General features: G+C 43.5%; 1 protein-coding gene and 1 non-coding gene across 5 annotated transcripts in view; both read left to right on the top strand.

Moving 5' to 3' along the window:
• Positions 1-19,022, top strand: part of LOC135108765 (cadherin EGF LAG seven-pass G-type receptor 1-like) — a 40,231-nt gene extending 21,209 nt beyond the window's left edge. Inside the window, exons 2-15 of one of the 4 annotated variants that reach the window (XM_064019833.1) lie at positions 3,641-3,936; positions 4,509-4,635; positions 6,728-6,808; positions 7,490-7,642; positions 8,008-8,151; positions 8,877-8,996; positions 10,101-11,351; positions 11,784-11,972; positions 12,289-12,398; positions 13,138-13,284; positions 13,651-13,819; positions 15,165-15,452; positions 15,816-16,070; positions 16,859-19,022. In XM_064019833.1, coding sequence (XP_063875903.1) covers positions 3,686-3,936; positions 4,509-4,635; positions 6,728-6,808; positions 7,490-7,642; positions 8,008-8,151; positions 8,877-8,996; positions 10,101-11,351; positions 11,784-11,972; positions 12,289-12,398; positions 13,138-13,284; positions 13,651-13,819; positions 15,165-15,452; positions 15,816-16,061 — 3,276 coding nt within the window. In that variant the 5' untranslated portion in view covers positions 3,641-3,685 and the 3' untranslated portion in view covers positions 16,062-16,070; positions 16,859-19,022. Of the gene's footprint in view, positions 1-3,640; positions 3,937-4,508; positions 4,636-6,727; positions 6,809-6,868; positions 6,980-7,489; positions 7,643-8,007; positions 8,152-8,876; positions 8,997-10,100; positions 11,352-11,783; positions 11,973-12,288; positions 12,399-13,137; positions 13,285-13,650; positions 13,820-15,164; positions 15,453-15,812; positions 16,071-16,858 lie in introns of those variants that run through there. The other 3 variants (XM_064019832.1, XM_064019834.1, XM_064019836.1) reach the window with 3 other exon arrangements.
• On the top strand, positions 9,166-9,238 carry Trnav-cac (transfer RNA valine (anticodon CAC)). The gene has a single exon. It is a non-coding gene; the product is annotated as a tRNA-Val (tRNA).
• Positions 19,023-19,628: the final 606 nt, after the last annotated feature.

Below are 19,628 nucleotides of genomic sequence, written 5' to 3'. Positions count from 1 at the left end.
TCTTTCTTCTTTTTTCTTTTTTTTTTTTTTCGGCGGCGTCTGGCGGCAGCTGTCTCGGCGGCGGGCTGAAGGCTGCTGTGGTTGTTGGCTTAGTGACTTAGCACTTGGTGATGCTACTGAACCTCGTGAGGGGTCTAGGAATCAAGACTCAGGGCCAGGTTACCAAGAAGCCCCTCACAGTCTGTAAAAGGAAGTCAGCTACTAGAGATTCTGAAATAGCATTTAATTTTTTTTTCCTGGATCCCTCATTATAAAAAAAAAAAAAAAAACACCCTTCTCCTCACAGTCTGCAGAGAAAAGTCACCTACAAGTGATTCTGAAATAGGCCTTCATTTTCTCCGCCCCATAGCATTCTTCACAGAGCGTTTTGTAATATGAACCCGCATTATGAAACCTTTGTTTTCTCAGAAGCACTTCTTGTATTTCCAAAGGTCACAGAGATGATTAGACCGGTTCCCATGGGTGTCTTTTCCCTAATGACGATGCTGTAGTCTTGTGAAACTGTCTCCGGAATCGTGAATCACACCTTTGAAAACCACAGGAATTTCCATGAGAGTCTGCTGAAAAGTTTAGAGATAAGGCATCGTTTGGGTCTCTGTTTGCTCTCTTCCTGTCACGGTGGAGCCCTTGATTTTGTTCCTATGTTATTTATTTATTATTTTTTTTAATTCAGTCCTTTCTCTTTTTTTATTCTTTTTCTTCATACAGTCCTTCCTCATTGCTTCCTTTCTTTCATTCATTTTCCAACTCTCAATTTTTCCATTTAGTCCTCTCTCTCTCTCTCTCTCTCTCTCTCTCTCTCTCTCTCTCTCTCTCTCTCTCTCTCTCTCTCTCTCTCTCTCTCTCTCTCTCTCTCTCTCTCTCTCTCTCTCTCTCTCTCTCTCCTTTCCTCAATGCAAGACTTTCTTCCTTCTATCCCTCCATTTAATCCTTCTATTCTTCCGTTCGTCTATTTCTCCATTCCATCCTCCTTCTCTCCTCTTCTCGTTTTCTCAGTTCAATCTTTCCTTCCTCCCTTCATGTATCTATTTGCATGTATTTTTCCATTCGACCTTCTCTCTCTTCCTCCACCCACTCCTTTATCCTTCCATTCTCAATTACGAGTATATCCTTCCTTCTTCCAGTCCTGTATTCATTCACCTCCCCTTTACGCCACAGACAAGCATCTCCTCCAGTTTGATCCCAGCGGCCTCGTGTGACGTCATCTGAAGGTCACATCCCCAATTACATCACTCAGAATGTGTATTTATGATAATAACTTAATATAATATGCAGCGGTAAGGCGTCTGATGCTTTAACTGACTGTTGTTGTGAAAAATGAGACAAATGCGCTTGAGTGACGTGATGTGCGATCCTCTTTTGTCTCTTGGAAGCCTTCAGCGCCACTTGGGGATTCCCGCTACTGAGAAAATACTAATAGCGTAGTGTGAAGGGGAGCGGGGACCGGGAAGCTGTAGGCGTCTGACTGAAGAGGGCGGGAAAGGAGGAAAGAATTTAAATCAGGAAGTCTTAAGAAATTCGTTGATAAGGCTAGAGAGAGAGAGAGAGAGAGAGAGAGAGAGAGAGAGAGAGAGAGAGAGAGAGAGAGAGAGAGAGTTAATTTTAAAAGGTCGTTATATTTTTTACCGATTTTTAGAACGTATTTTTTTCTTTTACGTACGCATGTTTATTGAGCTGTTCTTCGTCTCCTTCTCCACCTCCTTCTCCTCCTCCTCCTCCTCCTCCTCCTCCTCCTCCTCCTCCTCCTCCTCCTCCTCCTTCATATTCTTATTATCACTATTTTCTTCTAGGGCTCTCCCATGTCCATATGTACACTAATTGTCACATACTTATTGATTCTTGTATTTGCTTTTGGCCTACCTGCGTATATCGTGTTTACCGCAGCAGGCAAGACACGGGAGCGAGGCCCGTCACTGGAGGGGTTGTCGAGGTTAGAGGGTCACAAGGTTTGGACATTGTATCCTTCTTGCTCTCCCTCGTATTGTTGACACACCTTGAAGCGCAAACCTTGAGGACGGTGTGCGATGACGAAGGACGCCTGTTAATTGGTGTGTGTGTGTGTGTGTGTGTGTGTGTGTGTGTGTGTGTGTGTGTGTGTGTGTGTGTGTGTGTGTGTGTGTGTCCCATACTCAGAAACGACATGCACTCTCAACACGACAGTTTTCAAAGGCCACAGAGATGATTAACCAGGTTCTTAAGAGTGGTTCTCCTGTTTCTAGTGTACGAGTAGAAATTTTGTTAATCTCTCACTAGAATTGTAAAATAAACATCCGTAGATTAAAACCCGTGTAACTTCAACTAGAGCCTTTGAAAGTAGTGGAGGCGCAGCCCAGAAGTGTTTCAGAATACGGGCCTGTGTGTGTGTGTGTGTGTGTGTGTGTGTGTGTGTGTGTGTGTGACGGACAAACACCAGGGGCCCGCCACGCCCTCGCCACACCCTCAGTGCCAGCGAGACACGCCAGACGCTCCTCGTCATTTGTCTTCAGCGGCAATAATGACGTGCAAATATTGACAAACCTGCCATCTCGGCTTCATCACACGGACAAGGGCCTCCTGCCGCCTGTCGCCTTCGTTGACACCTTCACTTGGACCTCATTCTGATCGTGGCTGCCTCCCCTCCCCCTCCACCGTCACCGCCTCGCCTGTGTACTCTTTACCTCCCCCTCCCCTTCCCCTCATGCGCCACTTCGCCACCTGCCTTGTTTGTGTTTCGTCGCCCTGTTACGTGTCACCTCGTCCCATACTCACCCCATACACACGAATACAAGGGAATACAAGTGAATTTCAAATAAGAACATACCCTTTACATCCCTGTGATGACTGCACAGGAATATGACCACCTAGCAGAAACAAGATAACATTACCCTCCTTTATTTATAGAATTTTAAGTGAGTTTATTGTATTGCCTCTTATTGTTTTATTGTGATTTACCGTTTTTAAGTGTTTTATGTTAGAAGGGCAGACCTTGGATGAAAGACAATCAAAGGAATCAATTAAACAGTAAAGCAGAGAGAGAGAGAGAGAGAGACCTTGAAAATACAGCTTTATATCCCCTCACCCTGGCGTTCCTCACCCATCCACCACGCCAATACCTGTGCTAGCTAATGGACAGGTGCGCCCGTCTGGCCCTGCTGTTCCCGTGCCAGACAATGACACCGCCACTCGCTCTCCTCCTGTTATGATTTATTTCTTCTTGGTGGTCATCAATTCCACCCACCACCTGTGAATAGCTCTTTTTCTTGACCTGTAACCCTTTGAGTCCTACGGTATGAATGAATGAAAATACTGTGTTGCTGCGTTGTAAGTTTAGAGTTTAATTTCAAAAGACATAATTGACAGCAAAGGGAGGTGATAATGGAGTAGTTAAAACCTTCTAGTGTCTGCTGCTTTATTTTGGCCTGCACTTTGTCTAAGGTTACGCAGATGTGGTGAAAGTGTCATTAGGAGTCAAAGAGTCAACGTGGTCCAGTTAACTTGTCTCTTTCTGCTTTACTGTATTCGGGATGACGTATCTTTTATAACCCAGTATGTTATTAGGACAGAGTTGTTTTTTTTCACCATAACAAGGTAGTGCTCCTTCGGCAGGCAGTGCTGCTGTATGTGCTATGATATATTACATAACCAAGACGTTTTGTTACAGACGCTCTCAGGTGCCGTGGTAAGGACTTCCCCACCGCCAGCCGCCATGCTTTCACAAGTCAGAAGGGCAAGACACTGCTCCCCGAGTGTCGTGTGCGTGGTGCTGGTGATGCTGGTGCCCTTGAGCCTGCAGACAGAGAGCCGCTGGGGCCTGGAATACCCTGTGGTGCCATGGGAAGACATGTGGCAGGAAATGGAGATGATGTCAAAAGATAAGAACTGCCCTACGGAGAGCTCGACCTGCTGGCACACCTCCAACGCCACCACCCCCCAGCAGCTGGTGCCCCAGGTGTGCAGGTGAGTGTCTGGACGACCGATTGTGGGTAAAAGATGCTTGTGAGGACTTGGCTTGATTTATCCTCACCTTTAACTCTGTGACTGTTAGTGACGTGATACTTGATACTTCATTTTACAAACAGCAGATGATATTACTGAGTGAAAATATGACAACAGGCACTATCAAGTTTAAACTACGCCATCGTTCCTTCTGCTGTCGATGTTGCGTTTTGGAATTATATACTTGTGCTATGATATTCAGTTAACCTTAAGGAGATTACCGTGACCGTTAGAGGATTAAATTGATCAACCAGTCCTTTTATTCGCTGTTCATTACCCGTACGTACTTGATTTATGGAAGGACCTGCCGCCAACCAAAACACAGAATTGCTTTAGATACTTTATTTAATGTACATGTGATCTTTTCGTCGTGTTACTGTTTTTGCTGTGTGTGTCTGAAGTACGGCAGTCTGTAATACCTCACACGATGATTGCTGAAGAAAAGAAGGTCAGAATAGGTCAATGAGTATAGTGTGTCGTGAGGCAGACGGTCTCCCCCCATTGACCTGTGCGTGTGTGTGTATGTGTTGCAGACCGTGTGCGTGTGACGATGAGTGTGTACTCTACGGCGACTGCTGCAGGGACAAGGCTCAGGCGGACTGGGGTGACGGCCGGGAGGAAGGCACCGGCCGCTACAACTGCAGGAGACTCCGGCCCTGGGTGAGTGTGTTGGAACAGGGAATGGCTGAAGAGAGACTGAACTGTTTATGGGAACGGGAAGGTGGCTGGGGAAGAGGACGGTACAGTGAAGAAAGGTTGAACTGCTTGTAAAAAATATGTTCTTTCAATTTCCCTGCGTGTAACATGATTAAATTATTTTGCAAAACTGAAGGGCATTCTCGCTAAGCTCTCCTGCACCTTCAAGTCTCTTAGTACGGGCAGACGTATATTATCCTTCTTTCTCTCGTTTTCTTTCGTGACATCTCAGACACGACTAAACGGGAAACAACAAAACGCCGATAGAGGGACTTATAACTCACATCTTACTAAAGTCTTGCTGGCAGAGTGACGGTACAGTCATAACACACTTGAGACCTTCCACTGTCACTTCTGTGTGTGAGGCTTTCCACCACCAACTCTTGTCCTCTGATCTGCTGGCATTTAATTACTTCCCAGGCTTTATTAGGAATGTTAGCAGATCAGAGCACTTGAAATAGAAGGAAACACGCTAGACACATTAAGTCAGAGAGGTAGGTTACATAACTTCTGCCCATGACTGTACCAGCACTTATTTCTGTTCCCTGCGTCATTATTAACCCTTCCACCAGAACGCAGCACATCTTTCATTAATCACAGATCGTTCTAAAGACCTTTTCTTGTTCCACGGCCATCCCTAAATCTTATATTGCCTACAAATTGAAAGAGCTATTCTTTTACTTATTCTCATTTCTTGTAGATGTATATGAAGTTCCTGTACCGTGTTTTTTAGTGTTGTGAAGTGTTGCATAACGCAGTGAAGGAGTTAATGCTGTAAGTCACTTGCATCTACACTATGGGTCACGTGAAAGCAAGAATGAAACAAGATACATCACTGGAAGAAATATGCAGTTGCCCCGAGTTGTGATGTCATGAAGTCCAGTGAATTTCATCTAAATCGCATAGAAATTCATATGTGGAATTGCACTGCCATATTACCAAATAAGGAGAACCAAAATTAGATTAGCTTCTTCCGGTCAGTGTTCCTAAGCTTTACTCGTATACTTCCCCCCATTTTTAGTAAACTTCCCTCCTTCCTCTTCCTTCCCTTCCTCGTCTTTTCACCCATCTCTGCTTCTTTCATTCATCTCCCTTCACCGTACTGTAAACTCTCGTCCTCTCTCTTCTTTCTCGCCATCCCGGCTCATGCATCTTACCTCCTTACCTCCTTCCTTGCTTCCTCCCCATGTTTCCACGAACCACCCAGGTAACCCTCCCATCTCCTCCCTTCTCATCATCCCCTCATTTGCAGCCCACAAATAGCTCACTCATCTGAACATCAAATGCGCCTTTTCTCTTCATTATCTTCTGCAGCCTTGTCTGTTTAGGTTCATTTTCTGAAACACTTGTGGCCGCATCTCCACTATATTAAAAAGGCTATAGTTGAAGTGACACGGATTTTTAACGCCTTTTTCATGGTTGTAGTGGCAGATTATCAAAATTTCTCCTTTTTGTATGGTTGTAGTGATAGATTAACAAAACTCCTCCTTTTTTTATGGTTGTGGTGGTAGATTAACAAGTTTTGTGCTTTAACAGGAGAAACACTCTTGAGAACCCGTCTAATCATATCTGGCATTTGAAAGTAGTCTTGGTGAGAGAGCGAAGCGTTTCAGAATACGTGCCTTACTGCCGTGTGTTGAATCGTTTCGCCGTCTTATTTCTTTAACATGGAACAGACTCTAATGGATATAAATGAGATTTTTAAGAGCGTTTTCATGTTTCTAGTGGCAGTTTAACGAGCCTTCTATACCGTGAACGGGTGAAAAGCATCATGAGAACCCGTTAACTCATCTCTGTGCCCCTTGAAATAATGTGTTTCAGAATACAGGCCTTGGTTTACTCAGTGTTTCCTTTCACAAAACGAAAAAAAAAAAAAAATTATTAGACTTACTTTGATTTAGTTGCAGCTCTGGATAATTTCAGCATCTCCTCCATTTTCTATATATTTATTTTCTTTGCTATCTTTTACGACCTCACACTTGAAACCTCGCTTGTGCTCGAAATTTAATGTAATGCGATCAAACCCTGCTTCATCTACTGTTTCTTTCCGTTACAGGACTATCAGGGCCTTCTGATGGTGGAGTCCTGCCTGGCGGAGTACAGAGACCATCCAGTGGAGCGCCTGTGCACCCAGAAGGTAAACACACACACACACACACACACATGGTTATTCTCGGGGTGGTGGGTGGCTTGCCCTTTGGAGTTCGCTAGTTGGAGCGCTGCTAGGTGTGGGCATTTGGCGAGGGTTGTTTGTGAGGAAACTTCTGTTTGGCGTGCGTGAGTCATGATCAGTGTGTGGTGAGGTGAGGTGAGGGTGTGGTGTGGCTGTTGTTGTTGTTGTTATTTGTACTGGTGCTGTGTTGGGGTGGTTGTTGGTGGTGGTAGTGGTAGTGTTAAAGTAAGATGATGGTAGTAGTAGTAGTAGTTGTTGTTGTTGTTGTTGTTGTTGTTGTAGTAATAATAATGATAATGATGTTAATAATAACGATGATAATTGTTTCAGTTGTACTAATATGCACCATCTCTCTCTCTCTCTCTCTCTCTCTCTCTCTCTCTCTCTCTCTCTCTCTCTCTCTCTCTCTCTCTCTCTCTCTCTCTCTCTCTCTCTCTCTCTCTCACACACACACACACACTTCCCATCTTTTCATACTATTCTCTCTATCTCCACCCATTCCTCCACACCCTTATCCACATTCTCCTCCTTACATCACCCACCCCTCTTCTCCCTCCCCAAAACCATCCCACCTTTACATAACCTCACAACACCTTCCACCACTCCACCTTCTGTCCCTTCGCCTGTCTGTCTCTTCCCTCGCAGGTGCCCCCGGAGGAATACACTTACATCCTGGACCTCAGCGTCACCTCCAGGCTCACCAACACTACCTACGCCAACTACCACTGCGCCGTCTGCAACAACGACGCTTCCAGTCTTCACGTTCACAGGGTCAACATCAACTGCAGGACAACTGAGGTGAGTAAGGGGGGGTTCAGTTGGTATTCGCTCTTGTTTTTCTTCTTCACGGTGATGTATGTTGTTTTCTTCCCCCTTGGTTTCTTTTTCGCGTCACTATGTTGCAGGGAGAGGCGAGATACAGTTGGTTCAAATTGTAGTGTTATGTTGTAAAGAATGGTACAAGAAGAGTGTCAGGTAATTATCTACCTATTCCATTAGTTTTCATGTTTGTTTTTTGCGAAGTTCTCAGTCTTAAAGTTTTTTTTTTTTTATGTCCATATAATAAAACAGTCTGTCTGTCCATCCATCCATCCGTCTATCTGTCTCTCTATCTATCTATCTATCTATCTATCTATCTCACCATCCGATCACTTCACCATCAGATCAAGAAAGAGTTCACCATGCAGGAATTTATGAGCAAGGCCGTGTACCGCCCCGGGTCCCTCATGCTGGACCGCTATGTGTACCGGAATGAGGAGGACGAGCGTCACAGCATTCACCGAGAGCACCACACATGCTCGCTGGAGGTAAGGCGAGAGGAGAAGGTGGGACAGATGACGTAGACTAGAGGGGTGTACGTATGTGGTAGTGTAGTAGTGAGGTGGAATGTGTGTTGGCGTGGGTTGAAGACAGCAAGTCGATGGGAGGGAAAGAAAATATGGTTATGAAAGGAGGAAGTGGAAAGAAAGGAAGGGAGGGAGTGAAAGAAAGCGATGCAGGGATAAGGAATGAAGAGTGAACGGCTACTTAGAAAAGAAGAATAGACGGGTTAAAGAGAGGAGATGAATGGGAGGGACAGGATATATTGTTATGAAAAGAAGGAAGGGAGGGAATGAAAGAAATCTCTGCACTTATACGGAATAACTAATGAATGTGTAATTAAAAGGGAGAAATAGAGTGAAGCGGGAATAGTTCTCTAGTGAAATCGAAGAATGAAGGTGATTTTTATTAAGTCAAGTAACCTTCTTCATTAGTTTCCGTTGTGTTTTGCCTTTTCCCTCACTCTTAAAGTTTTGATCTGCTGACAGTCCTCTTGTAAAGCCTGACAGTTGATAGTGTTGCCAAGTCGGAGTACTGAAACTTCGTCGACAAATTGTAAGCTTTGTGGAAGTGAGAGTGGCATTTTCCTCCACTGCTGATTGGATGAGTAGATGGAAGGGTTGATGCAATGATGTGGATAAACTTATGCAGCAACGTTCGTGTCCATTCCTGTAGTTGGCACATCTTTCTTCATCCCTTCGTTTTCTGGCAGGTGGCGGAGTTCATTAACCCAGAGAAGTTTGCGGAGAAATACGGCGGGCGGCTGTGCCTGTATCCGAAGTCCGGGTGCAACCCTCGCCTGCTGGGCAGAAGGTCGCATTGCATGCAGCAGGTGAGAGTCTTGCCACGCCCTCCCTCTTGTCACATCCTCACCTCTTGTCTTGTGCAGAATTGTTCGTTGTCTCCACACACATACACACACACACACACACACACACACACACACACACACACACACACACACACTCAGTAATTATGCACATTTCGCCTTCATATGTCAAGTTTCCGTAGTGTAGTGGTTATCACGTGCGCCTCACACGCGCAAGGTCCCCGGTTCGACCCCGGGCGGGAACACAAATATTTTCCTTTCATCGAGCCAGACAGAATACGCGAGGAGAAATGGTGGTTACTGTTTTAATACTATGACCACTAATCTTGGTGAAGACCCGATAAGGAACTCACACGCTGCGGGACAGGTGGAGGAGCGCAGACAGGTGGGCAGTGTCGCTGAGTGGTGGTTTGTTTGTAGGGTGTCATGCGCCTGTCCCTCTCAGTGAAGTGAGCAATGGTGAGCATCGTGATGGACGCATTCGATCCAAGATTCTGTTACAATGAGCGTGCTTGTAAGGTAGTTTGTTTATGTGTATTTTTTTATATTTATTTATTTATTTATTTATTTATTTATTTGTTTATTTATTTATTTATTTAATCTTTGCGTACCTCCAAGAGTGAGTTAGGGCGTTTCGGTGAGTATGAATAACTTAATGAGTCCATCCCGCGGTCCCTCGCGAAATGACGTGAGCAGCACGGCCCGCCACAACACGCCAAGGGGAAGGAACTCTCAGGGCTGAGTGCGTAATGAAATGGACGATATATTTCACACAGTAATGTGCGGAGAGGATAAACAGCGTTGTATCACATTCTTACTAATAAAATAAGTAAAAAAATAAATAAAAATAGGACATGCAATACAAAGTCAAAAGAGTAAGTAGTATGTAGTAGGATATCAAAGCAAAAGAAAGAGGGGATGGTATTTTCATTATGGAATTAGCACGTTACGAACATCGTGCAGTGCCCCCCACAGTTCATTTATCACGGAGGTCACACTAGTGCTCAGGGGGATTAATTAAAAGTGAACCTGGACACCTGCATACTGTCTCAGGTGAAACACACACACACACACACATACACACATTGAAGATCTCCATGCTGGCAGATGCGGCACTGTCACCCTGACTGGCCGGATCCCCTGGACGTGGAGAAGTGCCACCGTTACTCCCAGCTGGTGCTGCACACGGTGGGCGGCAGCCGCACCACCCTCTACAAAAACCTTCACTGCGCCAAATGCAACTTCGTCAACATGTCATCGGGCCAGTTCCAATGCTTAGATCCTTATGACTTCAATGTGTGCTCGTCCTTGAACGGCAGCAGGTCCATGTACTTGCCCCCCGTCTTCTCTGTACTGATGGATTTCCGCAATACCTCCTGTGACGCGACGAACGAATTGTGGGACCCCATCCATTTCGCCTGCAGAAAAGTGTTCTGTGGACAGCTGTACAAACTGGAAAAAGGTGTGTGCGTCAGAGATCCGGCTGCCCTCGCTGTCTTACGGAATTCCACCCTGCTGGATGATTCGTGTCGAAAGATCAACCTATCAGAGTCGGAGTACATACCACGTAGTGACGGCTCAGTGTTTGTCAATGCCACCAAGCGCGTGTACGAGCAGGGCGAGTATGAGATGTTGAGTGAAGGGGATGTGCTCATCTGTAACGACTATGACGACTACTTTGCGAGCTTCACGCTGCTGCACCAGCTGCTCACCCTCGTTACGATAGTCATTTCGCTGGTGGGTCTGGGCCTGCACATCATCATCTACATGCTGGTGCCTCGCTACAGGAACCTCCCGGGAAAGAACCTTTTTTGTCTCAGTTGCTGCCTCTTCCTGGCCTACCTTCTCTTCCTGACGGGGATGAAAGCCACCGAGCACCGCGGCCTGTGTGTCTTCATTTCCTCAGCGCTTCACTTCTTCTGGCTGGCCGCCTTCTGCTGGATGAACGTGATGAGCGTGGACGTGTGCCGCACATTCAACAGCCAAGTGTATCGCGGAGACCCGGCAGGGAACCGCACCTTTGTCTTATACTCCCTCTATGCTTGGAGCGTCCCTGCCGTGGTGGTTGCCCTCGCCCTCATCTTTGACTTCATGGACATCCTGCCAGATTACCGCCCGCGGTACGCCACAGATCTCTGCTGGATAAACAGCCGCTATGGTCTGGCTCTCTTCTTCCTCTTGCCTCAGGGCGCCATCGTGCTGGAGAATACCTTGCTCTTCCTGGTGACCGCCCGGGGTATTTACAAGCAGGTGCAGGCAGCCAAGTACGCCAGTACCCGCTCCCAGAGTGTCAAGGGTGCCAGGAATGAGAAGAATAGCAGGGCGGAGCAGAAGACAGGCCCGAAGGAGGGTATGCAGGTCAGTCCCCAAGTTATTGTTCCCGCTGCGACTGTGACATGTCAAAAAACGGAGTGATTTGATTGATGATTTGATTGATGAAATATGACGTAGGATGGTAATTAGACCTACGTTTTCTCATTGGATTGTCCTTTAAGTGTGTGTGTGTGTGTGTGTGTGTGTGTGTGTGTGTGTTCTTATACTATAATTTGAATACTTACCTTACTTTAAGATTTCAGAAAGTATGAACAGTAAATCCGTAAACTTCACTCAAGAAAAATCTAATCTAAAACAATTCCCTAATGATGAATTTCACTCCCAAGCTAACCAAATTTAAAATCTCGTATATGGGATGGGATAATAACCTCTGAGGAATCTAGGGTATGGATAAAACATTCACGAGGCAACTTACCTGTGGAGAATTAGCAGTAAAGGGTTCGCGTCACTCTTCAGGGGCGCAGGAGCAAGAAGGATCGGCTGCGTCTGATCCTGTACATGAAGCTGGCGGTGATCCAGGGCGTGTCTTGGGTGACGGGGTTCATTGCCGCCTTTTCGGACCTCTCCTTCTGCTGGTACATCTTCACGGTCTTCAACGGCCTGCAGGGAGCCTTCATCTTCCTCGGGTTTGACATGAAGAGAAAGGTGAGGGATGAAAGCCGTGTAGTCTTTCAACACTGCACCGACAATTCATGTGTTTTGAAAGGGGAGTGAATATTATATACGATAATTGTGCAGTGATATGTCAAGTAAAGGCGTTTCTTCGTTAATAAGTATGGTGTCTTTTTTATATTATTTTGTCTGTCATTATTCGTTAAAATATCTTTGTACTCGCATTTCATGACTCTCTCTCTCTCTCTCTCTCTCTCTCGCCTTTAAACACATAAGAATCCTTCCGTAGAGTTTAGCGTAAATATGCACCGTAACGACTTTGTGTGTGTGTGTGTGTGTGTGTTGGCAGGTGTTGGAGTCCGTGTGGGAGACGCTGGTGGGGACGCCGTGGAGGAAGCGTAAGTCCTCCAAAGACACCCGCACCACCTCCATGGGCACGACCACCAACAACTCCAACAGGTGAGTGAAGGTGTCTGTTGATCCCCGAGTCCTTCCTCTACCTCCCTCATTCTCCCGCGGTGAAGGTAAGACTGCGATCATGTTTTGAAGCACTGCACTCTCATAAGGAATGTTTTTGAAAGTCCACAGAGATGATTACTTAGGTTTTCATGCTCTCTCTCTCTCTCTCTCTCTCTCTCTCTCTCTCTCTCTCTCTCTCTCTCTCTCTCTCTCTCTCTCTCTCTCGCTGCTCCGTTAGACCGTTCACTTCACACACACACACACACACACACACACACGGTAAAAAAATAAAATGGGTTATATAGGTTATTATTACTATTATAATAATAATAATTATTATTATAATAAAAATAATAATAATAATTATTATTATTATTATTATTATTATTATTATTATCATTATTATTATTATTATTATTATTATTATTACGTTTTTTCATTATTATTGGTAACAGTATCATAGTTATTATTATTCTTCTTTTTTATTATGTTTTATTATTATTGTTTTTTATTATTATTATTATTACTTATTATTATTATTATTATTATTATTATTATTATTATTATTATTATTATTATTATTATTATTATTATTATTATTATTATTATCATTACTAGTATTTTTGTTGTTGTTGGCAATGTTTCTTTGCAGAAAGTGTTTTTACATTTTTTTAAAACTTAGTTTTTTAATTCTTGTTTTATTGTGTGCATTTTGTTTTATGTTTATTTCTTTTGCCAGTGATTCAGATGAAGGGAATGAGCTTGACTCAACCTTAGCAGGCCCTCTGGTAAGACAGAAGGGTGTAGGGTGGCAGGCAGGGGTGGGCGTGGACTGGAGCTCCTCCACCAAGCACTGCCCTCCCTCCCAGACCTTTGACAGAGTCAGGTAGAGTAGCAGCACACTTGTCTCAGGGACCTGTGTTGTCTCAAACTCCAGATTGCAACACTGCTAACTTACCTTCTTATTTGTTCTTATTATATTAAGTGAAGGAGTATATATTAATGTGTGAATTTATTAACTTTCTTTTAATTCATTTGATTTTATTTATATTATGAATATTTACTTAAAAGATATTTCCCAAGGTCACAGTTATACAGGTCAGAAATACTGTACTTGTAATGATCCTAAAGCAAAGAATCTCAAAGATTGTTACCACACTATTACATTCCTCACCACATTTCCTACATGCACTGCCATAGCATCCTTAGTTTTTCTATTAATACATGCACTCTTACACCATGTTCAAAACAGAAAGGTGGGCATAACAGGCTCCCAGAAGACTAGCTCTGACCAGTTCGCAGGGCAGCCCCAAGTAGTCCAGGAGGCCAAGGCATCCCCGAGCCAAGCAGTGAAGAAGACAGACTTGCGGGCACGGGTGGTGCGGGGAAACTTTGATGGGGAAGACACTGAGCCACTCAAGGTAATAAAATTCACGTGACATCTTCCACAAGTTAAGGCTCAGGGGAGGATGTTGAACTTTTAATGAGCTAATTGTATTAGAGGCACAAATGTAATATGATCTGCAGCACTAGTCTCCTCAGGTTGAACTTCTAGTGCAAAGAAAAGGTAATAATAATTGAGTAAAGAAACAAATAGAAGCCTCTGAAATATTCATACATTATGTCATATAAGACAAGTAAGAGTGGACGAAACAGTGTAATACTCTCGTTATTTAGTGACAATTGATAGAAAAGGATGAGAGATTAATTAGCAACCCGGTAAGAAGTGTGTATGCAGTACGTGTACATTTGTAGGCATCCTTCATAAATATATGTTAAACAAATTCCAAGCACCATCTCACTCATGGATTTTTTTTCTTTTTTTATGTAAGGGAGACACTGGCCAAGGCAAAAAAAAAAAAAAAATAAATAAATAAATAAATAAATAAAAACACTGAGATGCCGGTCCCCGAATAGGGTCCAAAGCGGTAGTCAAAAACTGAAGGATGTCTTGAAACCTCCTCTTGAAGGAGTTCAAGTCATAGGGAGGTGGAAATACAGAAGCAGGCAGGGAGTTCCAGAGTTTACCAAAGAAAGGGATGAATGATTGAGAATACTGGTTAACTCTTGCATTAGAGAGGTAGACAGAATAGTGCAGTGAGGCCTCGGGAAGAAGGGGAGCATGCAGTTAGTGAGATCAGAAGAGCAGTCAGCATGAAAATAGCGGTAAAAGATAGCAAGAGATGCAACAGTGCGGCAATGAGAAAGAGGCTGAAGACAGTGAGTTAGAGGAGAGGAATTGATGAGATGAAAAGCTTTTTGATTCCACCCTGTCTAGAAGAGCGGTATGTGTGGAACCCCCTCCCCCCAAGACATGTGAAGCATACTCCATACATGGACGGATAAGGCCCCGATACAGAGTTAGCAGCTGGGAGGTGAGAAAAACTGGCGGAGACGTCTCAGAACGTCTAACTTCATAGAAGCTGTTTTAGTTAGAGATGAGATGTGAAGTTTCCAGTTTAGATTATAAGTAAAGGAGAGACCGAGGATGTTCAGTGCAGAAGAGGGGGACAGTTGAGTGTCAGTGAAGAAGAGGGGATAGTTGTCTGGAAGGTTGTGTCGAGTTGATAGATGAAGGAATTGAATTTTTGAGGCACTGAACAATACCAAGTTTGCTCTGCCCCAATCAGAAATTTTAGAGAGATCAGAAGTCAGGCGTTCTATGGCTTCCCTGCGTTCACTTCACCACAGACTGGTAATGAAAGCCAGCAATAGAAACAAATTCTTCTCACTTAACTATGTACGTACTTGTCCTTTCATCACAAGCTGGCCTCGGATGTCCCGCTGCTGCCCCAAGACCAAACGCCCAGCCAGCCCAAGACAAATAAGCCTAACGTGCAGCGAGTGATGAGCCTCCTTCAGCAGCTGCAACAACAGTCCCAGAGCTCAGTGGACCTCCCGGACCTCGTGCAGCAGCTCCTGAGGCGCAACGGTGATTCTCTCAAGGGAACAGAGCAGGACCCAAGCACCCTCCCCAAGTGCAGGAGCTTTACTGAAGGCGCCTGTCCTGAGATCAAGGACGAACAGCAGAGGGCTCTTGTTGCCCAGCTAAGGGTAAAAGTTACACTCGAGTAGTTTTGCTGCTTATTACATCAAAGTTTAAAACCCTTATAATGATACTGAATATGGTAGCACATAAAAAAATAAAGAAATAAAATAAAAAATATACAGTAACTTCACCGTTATTCCGTTTATCAGGAAATATCATCGTTCGACATCAAATTAAAATTAATATTTAATGAGAGAGTCTGTACCTATCTAGGTGTGTATGTGATGTCCTTAATTTCTTGTTTCACACTCTCTTTACCTCTCGCTCAGTACTATTCTATTACGCAACAAATTACTGTATTTCTTTGATCGTATGCGTACCTTCAGTAATGCCGTTCCATTTCCCGGTGCTTTCTTTCATGGTAGCAGAGCATGGCGGCTGGGTCCTTCCGTGCAGAAACAGGCAACCATGGCCTACCCAAGACCCCCAGCACCCATCACCAGCCCAGCTCACTGAACCACACAGCCAACACCTCGTACAACAGTCTCTACACTCCTAGCAAGAGCCTGCCTTCTCAGATGTCCGCAGACAATAGGGCTGCGATCGTCTCTCCGCAGATAAAACGATCACAAAACTCATCTAATAATTTGCACAGAACTCCTAAATCACAGTAATGTTTTCAAGTAAGTCACAGAAGTTTATTTATAAATTAGTGGCGATAAGTAGTGCATGTTGTTTATAGTGCTCTCTTTACTTGTTGCCATATACGAGTATATACCACGACATCCATTTTGGAACATGTAAAGTGGATGAACAGAAAATACATTGACATTGATGCACTATACACTTGTCACCTGTATTCGACAATCCTGCATGAAATATCTTGATAAACGATTTACATCGTGTGGCTCTGAAACTTCTCACTTACACTCTCGATTCATTCAGGAGGACAGTCTGAGAAGGAATCGATACGTCAGACGTTAATTTTCTTAAATTATACTTTTGCTGGTAACTTTTAATGGAGTTAATTTTACTAGTTTATAACGTTAGTATCATGTATAATATTAGCTATTTATGTTTAAGGATGTTAGTTTTATCTTTGAATTCAATCTCATTGTTGTGAAAACATGACAAACCGACGGACGAACTGTTCTAAAAAACACTAAGCATCCGTATGCAGCAATGCGACGTGAATGAAAAAGGAAAGAAAATAACATAGAATGCTCTTGCCAGTGAGCAGCAGCCTGAAAAATAGGAAGCAAGAAACGCTTAGTTTATTCAACCACCGATTCAACTTCTCCATAATCCAAACCTTTGATTTTGGCCCCATGAACACACACACACACACACACACACACACACACACACACACACACACACACACACACACTGAAAAATAATTTATTATGTAACTGATTACGTATCATATACTTTTCCCTCTTGACTAAGATTTCACTGCGTAATATTTCAGATCTGTATAGTGGCGCTGGCAGCCACAGTCATGTAAAGTCCCAGGAAGAGGAGGTGTCCTAAAGATGAGACCACTGAGTGTTGGTCGTCAGCAAAGAGTGAACAACCCTCAGCCTCACCAAACAGCTTGATGTGAGGCACGTGTGGCAGGCACTTCAGCCCGCCAGGCTATGACGGTGACGCAGGTATAGCTTAAATCACGTTTTTTTTTTTTTTTTTTTACCGGAAATTTCATATCGATATATAGAAATATATTGTGTGTTAACTTTTTTTTTTTTTAGTTACCATTATCATAGCATCAGTTATTACTGCCAGTGTGAATCAAATCTCTCCATATAAGGATTAAGTATGCAATGGGCCACAGAAAATATACGCAGTATTTTGGTGTGGGAGCCAAAAAAAGGTAACGTATCGGGAATCACAGCTGAACAATGTATATCTTGTGACTGACATAACAATTAGTAACAACTATTTGTTCGTGTAATTGATGTATCATGCTTGTATACATGTACATGTAAACAGGGATTTGTTAGGCTGAAGAAATGTTTGCCACTACCCCGAAATGTAAAGTTTTACTGGCACGCTCTCGTACAATTAAGCACTATTTTAGATATCTTACAAGTATGACCTGATTTAATTTTTACCACATGTTGAATCTCTTCCTGTGCATGTGTGAGTGTGTGTGTGTGTGTGTGTGTTTAAGGGGAGATGTTCCAGCCGCCAAAGACAAACTGAAATGAGTTCCCCTGCACTGTGTTCTCCGAGTCACTGTCACACCACAGTCAGAAGCACCACGCTGGCATTACCCCAGTGCTGTGGTTGCCTACAACAGTTTGATGTCCGATGTGTAATAATGCATGACAGAAAAAAAAAATGTACATATTTTGGATGTTTATTTTATATACTATAATGAGATGTGGAAATATCATTTAGAAGGAACGTTGTGTTGGTAATTTAATTACTCATTTAATGCTATTGTTCGTTTGGATGTAGGATAATTATTTATTTGCATGACAATGACTGGATAGCCTCGCCATTCACGCTCTGTTCATCCAGGAACCCTTTTAATCGTTACCAAATAATCTGTGGCACTGGCTGAGCTGCAGGTTTGCTCTTCTTGTATTAAATAATTTATAGAGCTGCTTGGGTGTCTCCAAGCGCCATTTTTTTTTCTTTTTACATTAAATGCTTAGTCTTTGAAGGTATCAACAGGAGACTTAAGAATACAAGGAAGATACAACAAATGCATCATGGTAATTGAGCAATCCAGCTGGTAATAGTTAAAAGTTAATGCCAAAGCTTGTCATCAAAGGTAATAATGCACGGTCATCAGTGATAGTTCAACCATTACATCACTGCAGCTACCACCGGAATAGCTACGACGCGGCAAGGTGTGCTGACAAACAGTGATCATTATTGATACCCATTTAACAACAATTTAAAGATATGAACAATTCTTCGTCTTCTATTTCATTTCACTCCTCTCTTCTTTTCCGTGTATCCTTTGACTCCGTTACTGTCCTTCTCTTTCAGTCAGCATTGAATCGTTGGATCGTTCGTGACACCAAGAATGGCTTTTTATTTTTTTTAATTATATACCGTATGTCATGAAAACGGCTCGTTTGCATGTATTGCGCGTTATGAAGAGGTCAGTCCAGATTAGTTCTCCAGCCTTGTATGCACACATGTATCCACTCTGTGAATGATAAGGTTATACCAATTACCGTTCACTTACATTTTCATTATGCATGTTCACCTATTGTTCTTCTCTTACCTCAGACTTTTTTTCATTCAGCATTTTCTTCCTTACTGAAGATGCTTCGTTTCTCAGATCTTGGCAAAGTAATTTAATGAACCACTTAAGGACACGTGAACATGGCTATACCGGTAATGACCTATAGCCTCGTCCGCTGGTTAGCCTTGGGTAGTCATGTTGTCTTTTCAATCGTGATGTTAATTGACTTGGTATTTTTACACAAATCCCTATTTATTGTGGTGTGACAGTGATAATTTGGATAGTGGTAATGATATAAAGTCAATCAGTCTCTCTCTCTCTCTCTCTCTCTCTCTCTCTCTCTCTCTCTCAATAACATACACAGCCAAAGATAAAGTAGTAAAGCCAAGTAATATAACGTATACTCATGTAAATAAACGAATGTTCAGAAGCACAACCTTGTTTTGAATTAACCCGCTCCTTAGTGATCCCCAGCATGAAGCTTTGATGCCGTGCGTTCCCGATGAGCCGGGTTACCTGTCTCTACGCACAATATGAGAGCTTACCACCCCAGTTTACGGCTTTATATCCTGCAGCTTACATGTATATATATACGGAAAAGTATGGGTTATAGTGTAAGCTGTAACTGGAGGTGACTTCTATAATTTCATAACGAAGCTCCGTAACCAGTATCAGTCACAGGTCGAAACACGAAAGATCGAACCATTCCGCCTTGCAGTCATTCGTTGTAGGAAGCCAGTGGAGGTGGACGCCGGACGATTTGCAGCCGTTCTAGCAGTTGTTTAAGGTAAGTTCCAAGGAAGCCAGCTAAATTACGTAGTTATAGGTAACTATGAGTGGTGCCAAGAGTGTCTGGAGGATAGTTGCATTATGCCAAGCAATGTTGGTAAGAAAGCAAAGGTCACGGGGAGCCCTAAGCAGACTGTTTCATGGTGGAACACTACCTTGTGGTAAAGAGGTTTGCGCCCTCTTATTGGTTACAGTGCCGCTGGTACTAACTACATCAAGCAAACAGGTAGCTCCACTCAGAAAAAAG

Source organism: Scylla paramamosain, chromosome 2 (genome assembly GCF_035594125.1).
Source record: "Scylla paramamosain isolate STU-SP2022 chromosome 2, ASM3559412v1, whole genome shotgun sequence".
Classification (NCBI taxonomy): Eukaryota; Metazoa; Arthropoda; class Malacostraca; order Decapoda; family Portunidae; genus Scylla; species Scylla paramamosain.
This window is presented reverse-complemented; position numbering and strand designations above follow the sequence as displayed.